The sequence below is a fragment of the Capricornis sumatraensis genome, chromosome 8 (genome assembly GCF_032405125.1).
Source record: "Capricornis sumatraensis isolate serow.1 chromosome 8, serow.2, whole genome shotgun sequence".
Taxonomy (NCBI): domain Eukaryota; kingdom Metazoa; phylum Chordata; class Mammalia; order Artiodactyla; family Bovidae; genus Capricornis; species Capricornis sumatraensis.
In genome coordinates this window covers 101,264,460-101,280,025 of record NC_091076.1, presented here as the reverse complement: position 1 = coordinate 101,280,025, position 15,566 = coordinate 101,264,460, and the positions used below count along the sequence as shown (strand labels likewise).

The following is a 15,566-nucleotide window of genomic DNA, read 5'->3' as shown; positions in this document are numbered from 1 at the left end:
ACCCTCCTCAGTGCCAGGGTGGTCTGCCCACCACCCCCTCTGCAGCACCCCCTCTGCAGCCACCTGCCCACTGCCCCCTGTGTTCACATGTCTCAGGACCCTGGCAGTCCCACCAGCTGGTAGCACTTGAGCTGGTTACCCTGCTCACCCACTGGTTGCTCTGGTGAGGCCAGGTCTGAGCTGCTACCTTAAACCTGGTTTTTTGAGTTTAGGACCCACCTGCGCTGTAGAACTGGACCTGGATTCCCAAACAGGCCTGGTTCAAAGCCCGCGGCCTCCTCCTCCCTGGGCGGGGTGGGCCTGCAAAGCTGTGCCCCCTCGTGCTGTCCTTTGAGCTCAAAGAAGCGGGGAGGCACAAGGAACCCAGGGACGGGATGCGTCTCTGGCTGGCCCCCTGGCTCCAAGGACCTTCACTAGCCCACTTCCTAGGACCCGGAAGGGACTTGGGTAAAAAAGGACCAGTGAGTCTTCACACCGACGCCTGAGGCTCCCAGCTTTCCTGGGGAGCCGAGTTCAGGGCACAGCCTCATCTTGGGGTGGGGTGACCATCTCCTGCAGCTGGCCCAGTGCCCCCATGATGCTCCAGGTCCACCACCCAGTGGCTCGCACACGCTCACACCGCCACCTTGCAGACGTGTTCACAGGACTTACTGCAGTGGCTTGTAAAACACACTGTATAAGTTCCCTGAGTGGACCAGCTTGTGCAACCACTGGCTTTTAGCTCAGAGCCATGTTCCTGTTCCCTGCATGCTCCCCAGGGACAGGTGGGGCCTCTGGCCAGCAGAGGTGATTCGGTGCATCCCAGTACATTGGTGGAGCCTGGGTGCAGGGGCCAGAATCCTCGAGAATCTCTGCATACTCTTCTTGGCAACAAAAATTCCTTTTTTAAAGGATTTGCTCTTTGTTGTTGTTTTTGCCTTTTTTCAAATGGTCTTGAATTAGTTGTGTACAGCCTTTCAAGGAAATACGTGTTTTCAGTTTGATCCGGATGTTAACTTATGATTCTGGGGCCTCAAGTATGGCCAACAACGCCACTTGCTCTGTGTTATTTATGGACTTCGTGTCACTTGAGAGAGCCCTTGGGGCCCGAGGGTGACCTGTGGGTCCAGACTTCGGTGCACACATTCTTGACACAGGACAGTGTCCCCATGGAGCAGATCAGATCTGGGGGATCCTCGCCCTGCTCGGGAGCTGCAGGTCTGTGCCAGGCGGGTCAGGGTGGCGGCAGCCTGGCCTTGTCCTCTGGGCTACCCGCTTCTGTTTGTCTCTGTGGCTCGTTTTCAGCCAAGGACGGGGACCAGGAACCTTCTGTACCCTGTTGTCCTTGGCCAGGCCCCTGGGATTGGGGTGGAGAAGTGGATCAGGGCTAGGAGAGGATGAGTAAGACTTGAGCAGTATCCCGCTGCGCCAGGTCGACCTCAGCTCAGCCCTGGGCGTGTGGTTGACCATCAACCATGCTGACCACGGGCGGGCACGGTTGAGGCGGGGCCTTCTCGTCCCCAGGCGCCACCCCTCCCTGTCACCCTCCGCCGGACAGCACCATCAGACACAAGGTCAGGCTGCTCTTTGGACCCTGAAGGAAGTGACTTCCAGGGACTCTTGGTCCCAAACAGGTGTCCCCCGTACCCTGGTCCCAGAGCTGGTGTCCTGGTGGCTCAGTAACGTTTATCATCTTGGGTTGGGGGTCGTGTCCCGGGAGCTCCAGGGTCTGCCCCTGTTGTGGCATCTCCCCGCCCCATCCTCTCATCCCCTGCTCATGGGTGAGCATGGTCCTGGAGGCAGACCCTGTGTGGCCCAGCCCTGGTCCCTCTGGTCACTTAGCTTCCTGGAGCCGCTTGTCTATGGGAATATACCCCTGGGGTGCTGCTGGGAGAGAGAAGGAAGACGGAGGTTCACACACAAAGCCACAAGTGTGCCCACTCCACACCCACGTGCAACATGGCCACACACGCTCACACCCACTCTCTCTGCATTCATGCAGGCACTCACTCCCACACGCACCCTGTGTACCCACATGCACACGCCTTCCCCACTCACACCCACACAGGCACTGCGTTCACACCCACGTGCTCGCTCGCGCTCACGCACTGTGGTGCGGGCCCTGCCCGCGAGCACCCTTCGCAGCCTCAGGCTGGGTCTGGGCGTCTTCCTCTCTCCACACGGGAGAGAAGAAGCCAGCCTGGGGTCTGTGTTTCCTCACGTATTGCCTGGGAGGGGGTCTCCTCTCCACTGGCGCAAGTGGCAGGCTGGACATTCAGCCCAGGGCCTGGTGAACCCCAGCCATGTATGATCCTACCCCATGACCAAGGGGCCCTGCCAGCATGCTTGTCTCTCCTCTTCTGGCTGCACCTCACAGCTTGCAGGATCTTAGTTCCCAGACCAGGGATTGAATTTGTGCCCTCAACAGTAAAATTGCCGAGTCCTAACCTGGGAGGGATTGGGGGCAGGAGGAGAAGGGGACGACAGAGGATGAGATGGCTGGATGGCATTACTGACTCAATGGACGTGAGTCTGAGTGAACTCCGAGAGTTGGTGATGGACAGGGAGGCCTGGCGTGCTCTGATTCGTGGCGTCGCAAAGAGTCGGACACGACTGAGCGACTGAACTGAACTGAACTGAACCACTAGACCACCAGGAAAACCACTGCCCCCCACCATGTCCCCTGATGGGGATGTGCGGTTGGCCTTGCAGGGCCTGTTCCCTAGCACACGACGGCTCCTCCCAGCCGCCAGATGACCCTGGGGCTCCTTCAGAGGCACTCTCGTCTCTTCCTCCTCCCTCAATAGACATCCGTGTGTCCAAGGCGAAGCCTGTCTTTGGGGATCTCAGTCCAGCAGCACTCTGAGAGTGAGAACTCAGAACTCAGACAGGAGGCAGGGCTCCAGGGCCTGCAGGGTGGAAGTGGGCACTGCAGCCACCTAACAGCCCACTGACCTTGGGCAGCCTGCCCCAGGGATTGGTCTCCACGTGTGGTCAGTGGTCACCATGCCCTGTGGTCATCAGGGCTGAGAGCAGCTGGTAGAATGGCCTGATGACCAGGAGGAGCTGGCCTCTCCCAAACCCCACTGTTTCTGGGAGGGAACATGACCCCGGGGATCACCTGCCTGCCATCCATGTGACCTTGGAGGGCAGACAGCATTGTCCCTTTAGGGCAGGAGCCACAGGAACTGTTCTGCTTTCTAGCAAGCCTTGTGGAGACCAGGGCTGCTCCTCATGGCTGCCCCCCAAAGAATTCTCTGGATCATGTGAGCCCTGAGTGGCCTGGCCATGAGGGGAGGGACATCCTGGTGTAGGCAGAACCTCCGGGACACTTAGTCAGCAGGTCCCGAGGGCAGGGACAGGCCTTCCTCCATGTGGTCACAGTGCGTGGTCAGCACCTGTTTAGCAAATACTTGCCAGTGAAATGAATGCAGCCCACACTGCCCGTTCCAGACCCACTCTCTGCAGGGGAGGAAGTGAGCCATTTGTCCAGGGAGGTCCTTTGTGCTGACTCGGTGGGTGTGGGCGGTGGCTCTGAGGGTCATTGGAGGCAGTTGTTGTGTGTGCCCCAGCCTGGAGCTTCTATTCCACGGCGTTGAATTGGGGTGCTGGGTGTTGGGGCTCTGCTGACCATAGCATGTCTTGGGCCATGGGGTCCTTCCCTCTACAGTCACCCCACCTTCCGCACCATGTCCCAGGACACACAGGCTACTCGTTGAGGCTGCCGCCTCTGCCTGGGCCCGAGGTGGGTGGGCCAGTGGTAGTTGGCGCCTGCGAGTGAGAGGAGATGCCAGTGCTCGTGGGATCGCAGGCAGGGTTGAAACCTGCAAAAGTAGGGCCTCTCATCCAACCTCTACCGTGAACCTCGACTCCGATGCAGATACCCGCAAGCCCCCAGAGACACCAAGCAACTGTGCATCCTTGTTCTAGAATTTCCCGTCTCTCTGGGTGGCATCACCTGGAGAGGCACCCCTCCCCCTGCCCCCAGGGCACCCCTGCCCACCTGCCGGTCCCCAGACCACTGCAACCCCAGTGCCCGGCCCGCCAGTGTGTGCTCCGCAGCCATGGAGGGGTGATGGGGCAGTGATTCTGAGGCTCTCGCTTCCCTTCTGCTTTTCTCTCCTGCCATCTGCCTTCCAGGGGATGTTCTCTTCCAGATGGCCGAAGTCCACAGGCAGATTCAGAATCAGCTGGAAGAAATGGTGAGTCGCAGCCTCCCAGGGAGGCCCGGGGAGGGAGGGGCAGCTGCAGGTGGGCCGGCACTGTCGAAGGGCAGGGGAGGAGGTGAGCGTGTGCTTTGCCGTGCATCCCCTAGGGAGGCCTGTGCCGCCCTGGGTCACACTCGGGTCTGGGGCATACCCAGGGCCCAAGACAAGTCACATATGAAGGAGGTGACCATCATGGGGCCTAGGGGTATACAGGAGGACCTGAGAGAATAGGGCGCAGGCCAGATGGGGTCTCACACTCAGCTGGCCACGAAGGCCAGGCTCCAGATCAGCGCTCTCTCCCAGGGCCGCCTGTTTCCGCGGGGCCACCAGGGTCATTGGCTCACGGGTCAGACAGGCTCCTCTCTCCCATGGGGGTACCCAGCGTCCTGGGCACCCTTGTCGTGGTGACCGGCCCCCTCTCCTAGGCGGCTCCCTCCCTCGGGGCCTACGTTAGAGCTGACATCTGTTTTCTCTCTCTACCAGCTGAAGTCTTTTCACAACGAGCTGCTCACGCAGCTGGAGCAGAAGGTGGAGCTGGACTCCAGGTACCTGAGTGTAAGTAGCCCACCCGTACCTGCTGGTCTGCCTGCCCTGCTCGGGCTCTGTGTGAGCACTTCCCTCGGTCCAAGGGGTTTCCAGCTTCCCGTGAACTCTGCGTCCTGTGGTTTCCCGCAGCTCCTCTGACGTTTCGTGCCCCTTTGAGACCAAACGTGACCCCGTGGGTGGACTCCTGCATCGGATGCCCCACGTGCCCTGGTCCTCTGCCCCTGCCTCTCAGCTGCTTTTAGTAAAAACGATGATGTGCAGTGGCCATAGTGTGGAACCTGCACGAACACGTCTGACCTGCTGTCATGAGTTCCTGGTCCCGTCCCTTCCCCCAGGTCGACCAGAAGGGCGAGGGGTCAGCCGGTGCTCATGACACGAATTCACACCCTTCCCGCCCTGGGGTGGAAGAGGGAAGCCCAGCTGGCAGTCCCAGCCCTGATCTTTATCTCCAGGGTGCGCAGGTCCTGCCATCCACGCGCTTGGGCTGCTGTGGCCCTGTGGAGAGCGGGAGGGCCACGCGGGCTCACTGCCCACGTTGTTTTGGCATTTGTTTCTCAGGCTGCACTGAAGAAATACCAGACGGAGCAGAGGAGCAAAGGTGACGCGCTGGACAAGTGCCAAGCTGAGCTGAAGAAACTCCGCAAAAAGAGCCAAGGGAGCAAAAACCCGCAGAAATACTCGGACAAGGAGCTGCAGGTAGGGCTCGGCTGCACGTGCTGGGCGCTCTGCCTGCAGGGACACGCCGGAGGGCTCGGGCCCCTGTTACGGTGTCAGGACTCTCGGTCCTTTCAGAGAGCAGTGAAGGGCAGGCCCTCCTGATGGATCAGACCCAGGCTCCACTCTCCTGGGGGATTTCCAGTGGGGGTGCCCTACATCCCAGAGCTGGCAGCCCCGTCCTGCAGCCTCGGTGGGTGCCATGGCTCTCCGCCAAAGGAGCAGAACCCACAAGGAACCTTCCTGCCTCCGAGAGAGACCTCAGACCGCTACTCTGATTTGCTACTCACGAATGCCCACACCCAGCGTGGGCTCAGAGCCTCCAGCAGGCAGACACTGGCCCATTCAGCATCTTGGGAGCCCTGCGGTGTGAGGCAGATGGCACTGCAGGACACGGGAGGCATAGCCCTGGTTGCAGGCATTGTGTGCTGGGGAGGGGGCAAGGAATTAGGACAGCGTGGCCTGTGACAGGCATGGCCCCGATACACTTGACTCACCAGAACCCTGCCGCCAGTTGACATAGATCGGGCCCAGACGCTGCTCTCCAAGGTCGTGCGTCCGAGGAGGAGAAACAGGACAGCCACCCCCCCACCCCCAACCCGGTCAGCAGTGGAAGCTCTCCTGGGCACAAGCATGGGGTGACCGCTGGGGTGGACCCTCCGCTCCTAAAGCCCTGCTCTTCCTGCCGGCCATCAGGGCAGCAAGTCTGGGGGCACCACATACACCATCAGGGCCTCCCTGCATGGCATGCCCCCTGGTGCCAACACCACTGCCCTCAAGCACCTCTGGAGCCGTCCGGGGCCACGAGGCGGCTCCTGGCCACTTGAGTAAGGCGTGGACAAGCAGGTCCCCTGCTCCCCCGGAGCAGCCCGGCCTCTGCACTCTCTGCGCCTGGGGCTCCTGATGGAGAGGATGGACAGGGGGTGACAGCTGAGTACCGCAACCCACCATGCGGGAAGCAGCCACGCCTGCAGGGGAGCAGGCTTCTGCAGCCCCTTCCTCACGAGTTTCTCACAGAGTTGCAGTGATAACCCAGCTCCAGCCTCTCTCTAGCATCTTTCACTTTCCCAAGCCCACCCCCATCCCTCTTGTGCCTGCGCCTTAGCCTCCTGAGGGTGCTATTGCAGTGTTAGTAGCCTCGGTTATCCCAGTCAGGGGCGGGGTAGGGCTGTGTTCCACCCTGTCCCTCCCGGCGTCCAGCACAGGCTGCTCACATGGTAACAGGCAGTACATGATGTTGTTCCAGTTATCTTCTAAGGGCAGGAAGCAGAGCGGCAGTCCGACAAGTGTTCCTTGTTCCCTGGTGACGCTGAACCTGAGAGGCCAGGCTGGGGGTCGTCAGTCCCTCACCCCATGTCTGTGCGGCAGGGTCGGGCGCTTGGTGTGCTCTGAGCCGGTGGAAGGGACACCAGCCGCCCGTCCCGTGGACAGCTCTGGTCTGCCTGGTGTCCTGTGGGGATGCCCAGCCCACCTGAGCATCTGAGGGCCCCTCAGCACCTGGGGCTGTTCTGATTCTTGGAACCTTTGCGGACCTGGCCCAGGAGCCAGGCTCTGATGTCTGCTTTGAGGTGTGGCTACTGGGGGCTGGACAGGCCCTGGGCCCTTCTGGTGTGACAGCCCTCCCCTCCCCACCGTTTCCCTGGGAAGAGTGCCTGGCTGGCAGGGCAGGCGTGCTGAGTTGGCCTGGCCCTTTGCCTTGGTCAAGGTCCTGCGAGTCACAGGAAGTGGCTTGTTAAAGACTTACTGAGGGGGGAGCAGGAGTCTGCCCTCCCCGTCTGTTTCTTAGAACGCCCCTCCACCCGCAGTGCTCCCACACAGGCCACCCAGTAGCAGATGAGCCGTGGGGGCAGCTCTGCCCATGCAGACTGTAGTTCACGGCCCTGCCCTGGAGAGCCCGGCCTCACCTGGACCGCAGTAGACTCTGCCGCTAGACGTGCTCGCTGCGAGCAGGTGTACTCGTGTACTATCACCGAGTTGGGGTGGATTCCGGACTGTGGACCCCTGGGGAAGTGGGCAAGGACCCCAGGCACTGGCGACCCCTGGCTCCCTCGGAGCCTCTGTGTGTCCCCAGAGTCTCTTGCACCCTGGGACCTTCACCGGGGTCTGGGCCATGTGTGGCCCAGTGGGCAGTTTGTGCCCCAGTGGGCAGTATGTGCAGGTAGGGGTGATCCCAAGCCCCATGGCTGGCACAGGGGCCCCACCTGGGCATCCCCAAGCCACACCCTGGGCTGACCTGAACTGTGACACCCCTTGGCAGAGGAGATGGGGCACCCAGACTGATGGAGCCCTGTGGCTCTGGTGTCCAGCTGTGGGTGTGCGCCCAGAGCTCCTGAGACAGGTGGGCTTGCCTGGGGCAATCCCTGGGGTCACCTGTGAGCCTTCTGGAGCCCCTGGCCCACATGTTCCGCTTCTGACTAGATCTCAGTGTGGACAGGACACTCACCAGGGAGGGTAGAGAGGCTTCTGGGCACCTGCCAGGCAGAGGTCAACCCTTGGAGCAGCCACACGCCTCCCCAAGGTGCCACTGCTGCCAAGCGGCCCGTCTGCACTGAGCACTGAGGTGGGGCTGTGCCCGCAGGTCACGCTCCATGGGTGGTGTGGGGGGAGACTGACCGCCAGTCAGTCTGTGACGGGTTCCCCGTGACGGGGACTGGGTCAGAGCCGGCCAGCTTCAGGAACTGCTGGTAATTGAGACTGTGTTTTGGGATTTCCATGAAGAGAACTGATTTTAGGTCAAGAATTAGGCACTTAGAGGCATTTGGGGCGCAAACTAGGACGCAGGCTTCTTTCTAGAAGTAGGGAGCGCCCCAAGTGCTGACCACGTGGCGAGGTCACGCTCCACACCTCTGGTCACCGCTGTGCTCACAGGCGCAGAAGTGCCACAGGGGGCGGTTGTGGAGGACGCACCGCGTGTCTGACAGTGTGTGGTCACAGGCCTTGTCTGGCGCCGTCTCTGGCCCGGGGTCCTCCCCCCAAGGCCTGGGTGCATAGCTGTATCGTAGCCTGAGCATCAGGTTCTCCAACTTTGAGATGATTCTGATGGGCAGCTGCCCCCCTGGCTTCTCAGTGGTCTCCAGGAATTCTGACAGAAGGGTCTGGGCTGGGGTGTGGCTGTGCCATGAGCCGTCCCAGGTCAAGCCCTTTGGGAAGGTGGGGCTGGCCAGACTCTGGGTACGCGTCCCCCTCACAGATCCTGCAGGACCTGGCCAAGGATTTCTTCCGTTTCTGTTTCCCTCGGCCCCACCCCCAGCCTAGCTCTGATTAGGTAGGAGTCCTCGGCCTCCAAGGGGGCACCGTGACTGTTAGAAAACCCAGCAGTCAACGTGCCTTTGGGATTCACATTGGTGTGTGACGTGTGACCAGTAGGGGTCATGGGGACACAGCGTGTCCTTCCTACCTGTGTGCAGGCTGTGAGGGAGGGGCCGCTGAGACCGCAGTGGAGAGGTGAGAGCCCAGGAAGAGAAGGCTGGAGGCAGATGGGTGGGCATAGATGTGGGGCAGGGTCACCCCCAGTGTGGGCAAAACCTGAGTGCAGCAGGCCAGGGCCCTCGACCATCCCTGCCCGCCCAGCACCAGGTCCTTAGCAGCCTGGTCCTTGGAGCTGCTGACTCTGACAGGCTCCTGCTGTCAGGAGAGCAGATGGCCCAGCCACCCCAGCCCACCCACCCACTGGGGTTGGGGTTGCCAGGGGACCCAGAACTGCCGAGAGCCCCCCTTGTGTCCTGAGCCATCCTCCGCTCTCCCTCTCTGAGATGCTGAGAGCAGGGCCTCGGGTGTTCTAGCTTGTGAGATGTGGGCTGTCGCCGGGGCCGGTGTTGACTGAAGCAGGCGGTTCCGGCAGTCGGCTCCCTCTCCCTGGGCTCAGATTGCGGTCTGAGAAAGGGGAAAGATTCGTTCTATTTAAAGGGATGTGTAATTAACAAAGCAAAAACAAAATAACCATAATTTAGATCTTCAAAAACAGTAATGGCAGAGGCTGGTCCTGATAACGCATAAGGTTTGACTGCAGTGGTTTAAGCCCCTTGTGTGTCTGCTGTTCTCGTTTTAAAGAGCTTTTCAGTGCGAAAGGCATCTATGGACAAGACATCCCAGCAGTGGGATGTTTTCTTTCCTTGGAGTATAAGCAGAGGCCCTCTGGGTAAAAGCAACTGAAAAGCCAGAGTATCCTCTTAGGGCTTCTGGGTCCAGAGATGCATCAGCTGCTCGGTCCTCTGGGGGACTCTGCCCCCCCCCGCCCCGTACCTACCCCCAGTTCCCCAGATTAAGCCCCCCCAGTGGGCTGCCTGGCTAGATAACACTGTGAGAAATCTGGAGCATCTTCTGCTTTCAGGGCTGAGAGGACTTTTGGGGGCAGCGCCAGGCACGTGGCACCTGTCTTTTTGCACTGAGAGGTGGGCACATAATAAATGTGATACGGGAAAAGCGTTTTACTGGGCAGAACACGTCTAGAGTGTTATTTAGACACGTAATCATTGCAACAGATACTAGTGATGTGGGTTGCATTTGTCTCTTTCCTGCTGAGTCTTTGAAATTGGATGTGAATTCCGTACCTGCGAAACCTCTGGGGTCACGTGAGGAGGGGCTGCCTAGTTGGGTGGTGACGTTCTGGCTCAGCCCCTGAGGAACCTGAGACCCGAAGGGTCCAGAGACTTGGCCACCCAGCAAGTGGGCACGGGAGTCCCGGCTCTGCCCTCCTCTAGGTCCCAGGGCAGCAAAGCAGACCCCAGACCCAGGTGGCATGAATCCCAGCAGCCACCGAAGGCCTTGGCTCAGGGTGCTCACAGGTTACTAAGACCCGTCCCCTTGGGCCTCAAGGCTTTTGTCAGTGTGTCCAGCCCACTGGTGTGGACAGAAGTGGCCCCACATTCTATCCTGGGGTCTGGGCACGGGGATGCAGTGGGCACGCCCCTCCCAGCACGTTCTTCCTGGACTCCAGTGGGTAGGTGCACCCGGCAGCGCGTGGGCAGTGGGATCTGTTTGGTCACAGAACCCCTTGCCAATCTAGTGATGGTTGTGGGCCCCTTCTCAGGAAAATGGCAGCCTGGGCCCCCAGGTCTGTGTCGCCTGTGAGGGGGACTGCGCTCTCTGCCTGAGAATGTGCCCACAGCACGTGCCCCATACCGCTGACTGCTGGCTTTTCCACCTGCTGGCCTACGGGAAGGAGGACACACTTGCCCTCTGCTCAGCCCTGGTCCCCAGCCCTGCTTGGAGCTCTTGTGCTTAAGAGAGATTCTTAACAATCCCTGAACCGAAGGCTGGCCGTCCTGTTCTTGGCCTGGGCACAGGGTGCATCAGACCAGAGAGGGACACAGGCCCGGTCAGCGGGCTCCAGGGAAGCCACTGGCTGCCCCCAGAATGTACCCAGTGACTGGATGCAGCTGGGGGCATCCCATTCCAGCTGTTCCTTTCTGTCCATCACAGCTGCCGGGGTTCTCTCCTTGTCTCCTTGGAGTGATGGTTATGGGCAGTGACAGCTGAGGGCCAAGGATCCCACTGTCATTCCCCAGCTGCAGCGGTTAGGGACCGCATGGGGGTTCTAAGCAATTTGGAGAAACGTGGGAAAGCTGGGTGGCCTATCGGATGAGGGAGACCAGAGCCCCGGGTGTTTGCTAGAGCGCCCCTCCCCCGTTCTGAGTCACTGGGCCGCTCCGCAGAGGAGACATGCGTCCTGATCACTTGTCTTCTCGGATTACAGGGCTGTTCAGCCCAGGGTGACTAAGTGGGAGCGTTCCGTGGGTCTTAAATGCTTTCAGCTGGGCGTTTCTATAGTGCCGTCGCCATGGCACCCGCTAAGCCGGGAGCAGGGGTGGGGGGTGGGGAGGCAGGACGCTGGGAGCCTGGCCACGGTGCCCGCCTGCAGCGGGGATGGGCTCAGGCCATTTTCTGTGGCCTGTTTGGAGCTCCTCAGGTCTGTCGGGTGAGGCACGTTCTGTCCTCTGCCCATCCCAGAGAGTGTGGGCGCTCCTGCATGTTCGGGAATGTCCCCTGCCCACCGCGGCCAGTGTGGCCTGGGGTGTCCTCCTCTCCAGCCCCTTTGGACGCGAAGCTCCTCACTCGGCCTAGATTTCTAGGGTCTGCCCTTCAAAGTGGTGGCCTCCCTCTGCAAGGAGGCAGCTTTGGGGAAGGAGGTCAGGAGGGCTGGCAGTTATTCCTCGACAGAAGTGGCAGCCTGGGTCCTGGCCGGATGCTGGGGGAGGAGGAAGGGTCAGCTCTCCTGGGCCGGGCACCCCAGCCAGGCCGACGTGTCTCCTGCCCCATCCTGGGCAGGTGTGGTCCCGGAAAGACACTGCGTGGCTCCGAGAGCCCCCGGGTCCTTGCCTGAGACCTGAGCTGCTTCTGGCTGATCTTGGGGTTCGTTTGAATAAATGGAAATCTTAAAAATAAACCGCCACTTCCTCCCCCGGCACGGGAGGCTGCCAGGCAGCTAATGAGGCCAGCACCCCGCGCCAACTCGCCCGGAACCGGTTTCTTTCCCCTCTAGGGAGTGGGAACGTTGAGGTGAAAGACGTTACCGCAGCCTGAAAACCCAGAAACCGGCCGCAGGACGGACGGGGACGCCGGGCGGTGCAAGGAGGAGCCGTCCTCAGCAGCGGGCTCAGGGTGGCTGGACCCGGGGGGCCCGCGTCCCGGTTTACACCGCTGTCCTGGGGTGACCGCTCACAGAGGTGCCTTCCTCCACCCCCAAAGTCTCTGCTTAGGTGACCGTGGGTGCCTCCTTTGGGCCTGCCTTCTCGAGGCTCTGTGCTGACTTCTCAGGGCCTCAACCTTTTCACTCCACGCCCGCCCTGCCTCCCAGGCCTGCCTGGCGCTGGAGCGGCGCCCCAGGAGGGTGGGAGGTGGTAACCCCAGGGACCGGCTGGCTGGGGCTTTTACTGGGATTAAACCCCAAACTTCCCCTTGTAGAGCTTTGCAGAGACTCTAGAAGCCCCTTAGGGGGCTCTCGGGATCACAGCTGAGCCCAGGAGCACCCATGTACTCGAGAGCAGGCCGAGGGAGGCATCTTGGTCCAGGGCTGGTTGAAGCCTGCAAGGCCACACCGATGTTCCACTGTCCCCCGGAGCGGGTAGGACAGCCACGGAGCAGAGTGGGCGGAGGCCCTCGGGGGGTCTCGGTCTAGTGCCGGGTTGCTGTTTAGGTGATGGGGCGCGGGCAGCAGGGGCCTGCATCAGTGTCCCTGTCTCTGAGCGAGCCCTGTCCCTTCCAGGCCCTTGTGTCCAGCAGGTGTTCCCACCCTCAGGCCTCTTGTCCACGTGGGGGCTTTGGGGTATGAGCCAGCCCCTTGGTGGGCGGCATCTGAGGGGTCCTTCCACACAGCATGGCCTTGCCCACCATGGCATCCTGCATCTGCAGACTCCCCCGCTTCCTGGAGGAGCCACTCTGCAGGCTGGAAGGGCAGAGGCTGGAGGTCTGGGTGCGCACGTGTTTCATAACGTGGGGCTCGGGGACGGGGTGGAGGCAGCCAGCAGGGCTGCGCTAAGGGCCTGTCCCCTCCTGCTCGGACTTTGTTAGGCACACCTTGTGGCCTGGCTGGCCCTGCAGCTGCTCAGGAGGGCCAGGGCAGACTCCTCCAGGGTGGGGGACCTGGAGGCCCGTTTAAGCTGCTCTCTCAGGGCAAGGAGAGTGGAGTTCAGTGTTGAAAGCAGGGTGGTCTGCAGGTGCAGAGGGAGCAGGGTCCCTGTCCTGGTGAGAGTGCCGGGCAGCTAGGCTCACACCGGCAGAGGCTTGAGCTAGGGACAGGGCTGGGGACGGCCCACGCCCAGCAGGCGATTGCCCTCCAGCTGCGTGCTGCTGCGATGTGGGGGGGGAGGGCAGGGAGGGGCCAGGAACAGCCTGCACTGCGCCCACCCGGCTCGGCACCGCCCACCCATGCTGAGTCAGAGCTGTGGGGGAGGTGGTGAGTCAGGCGGGGGAGGCCGCCCCCTCGTGGCCCGGGTCTGCCCCTGCCGGAGGATGGGGCTTGATTCTGTGAAGGCTGGTCCCCCCAGCCGGCGGCGCGGTGGAAAGGGATCCCAGTTCAGGACAGAGGAGTCTGTGCCCCTTGTGGAGCGTGGAGTGGGCTTGGGGGAGAGAGGGGAGACAGGGAGGGGGCTGGAAGGCTCTCCTGCGTCCCAGAGGCGGGGCTGCACACAGACATGGGGGCCCTGCAGGCCTCCCTGGGACAGCTGCCCCCAGTCTCAGTGGAACTGTTACTGGAACTTTCCATCCTGCAGAACCAGAGTGTTCTGGTGTGCTGTAGCATGGAACTGTGCGCTCTGCCCACCCCCGTGGGATTCGCACGTGAACTAGCCATTCTCGAACGCACAGTGCCAGCTGAGCTGTCCTGGTCTTCCGACTGTCGGGATGGCCTTTATGGTTGGTGTCGGGGTCCGAGGGAGGTGCCACACCAGCCTCACCGGGCAGTCTGCCACGTGGTCCCCACACATGCAGCTGCCAGGGCACCAGGGGGCAGTGGCTCAGCGGGATAGCCTCATGGCCAAAGTGAGTCACACGGCCAAGTGCCCACCCCAGTGGGCTGGCCGGGAGGTGTCCTCCCCCTCTGTGGGGCTGCTCAGAACGGGAGGTGATGAGGTGTTGTCCCGTTTCGGGCTTATCTGCCTCTCCCACCCCCAGTACATCGACGCCATCGGCAACAAGCAGGGTGAGCTAGAGAGCTACGTGTCCGACGGCTACAAGACCGCCCTCACCGAGGAGAGGCGGAGGTTCTGCTTCCTGGTGGAGAAGCAGTGCGCCGTGGCCAAGAACTCCGCCGCCTACCACTCCAAGGTGGGTACTTGCTCTTCGTGGGGCTGGGCCCTCACTGGCACAAACTGCCTCCCTAGGGAACGTGGGGGCGTGCCCCACCTTGAGCTGTGATGACGGAACACTGCGTTTTCGATCTCCTCAGGAGGAGAGTTCTGGAAGGACAGTTACCAGGTCAAGGCTGCAGATGTTTTACAACTCCCAGCAGAAATTGCCAGGTGCTTTTTTTGAGAGCAGTTACACCAGTAACTCAAGCTTTGCTGGTGGCTCTGACAGTAAAGAATCTGCTTGCAATGCAGGAGACCAGGGTTCAATCCCTGGGTCAGGAAAATCCCTTGGAGAAGGGAATGGCAACCCACTCCAGTATTCTTGCCTAGAGAATTTCATGGACAGAGGAACCTGGCGAGCTACAGTCCATGGGATTGCAAAGAGTGGAACACGACTGAACAACTAACACTTAAAGTTTCACTGTTCACATCAGTAGCCCACTGAGAGGGTCTTCTCCTTGGGAGGTGCTGCAGTACCAGCCCCTATAGAGGCCAGCTTAGCCCCCCGAGGCCAGCACCACCCAGAGGACACATCTCCCCTGAAAAAACAGATAGCTTCAGTGGGGCTTCTGTTCCCCGTAGTCCACAGGTAGGAACTGGAGTGGGGTCAGAGCTGTCATCTGGAACATTCCAGAATGTTCTGAGAGCTTAGGTGTGGTTAGGCAGCCCAAGCCAACCAAGGAGACCCTCATTTGTGTCCTTTTTTCCATAAAGGGGTTCTGGGGGTAGCACCTCACACGTGTTTGATCTGACTCAGCTTCTGGTCCCCAGGCTGACAGATGGCCTCAGCCTCCACGGAGAGGCTCCTACCTGCCTGGGCCTGCCTGAGGGCCTGCTGCTGCCACAGGTGCAGCACAAGGACAGTGATGGGCCTTCTGTCCTCTGCAGGGTCAGGGTGGGGCCACCCCGCCGCGTGAGACTTTGCGTTCAGGTCCTGTGCCTGAAGGGCTGGCTGGCAGCAGGGAGGTGCTTGCTAGAGCCGCAGTGCTCCGGCAAGGCCACCGCAGCGCCCACGCGGCTCCAGCAGCCACGCGGCAGGCATGTGCGCCCTCTGGTGGCCGCTGGGCCCTATGGCTGCTTAGGAGAGTGTGGACCCATCCGTGCTAGAAGGAAAGCAGGAAAGCCATCCTTTTCCAGGATGTCACCATCTCTGTTTCCTGCGGGAGGGCAGATCGTGTGTATGCGAGATGACTTCCCAAGAAACCCCAGCCCCCCAGGAGGTTTGAGAAAGGCACAAGCCCCGGGTCTGGGGCACCAGGGCGTGAAGGCAGAGCCCCACCTGCTGTTCCTAGCAGCAGGCAGCTAACATTTCCCTGTTGCCTGGGTTCAGGCC

At 61.1% G+C, this 15,566-nt stretch overlaps 1 protein-coding gene across 4 annotated transcripts in view; it reads left to right on the top strand.

Moving 5' to 3' along the window:
- The window catches only part of BAIAP2 (BAR/IMD domain containing adaptor protein 2), a 63,711-nt gene that overhangs the window by 33,558 nt on the left and 14,587 nt on the right, over nucleotides 1-15,566 (top strand). For 3 of the 4 annotated variants that reach the window (XM_068977152.1, XM_068977153.1, XM_068977154.1), the window contains 4 exons: nucleotides 4,120-4,181; nucleotides 4,671-4,742; nucleotides 5,292-5,429; nucleotides 14,058-14,210. In XM_068977152.1, the coding sequence (XP_068833253.1) occupies nucleotides 4,120-4,181; nucleotides 4,671-4,742; nucleotides 5,292-5,429; nucleotides 14,058-14,210 (425 nt within the window). The remainder of the gene's footprint in view (nucleotides 1-4,119; nucleotides 4,182-4,670; nucleotides 4,743-5,291; nucleotides 5,430-14,057; nucleotides 14,211-15,566) is intronic. The other variant, XM_068977155.1, reaches the window with a different exon arrangement.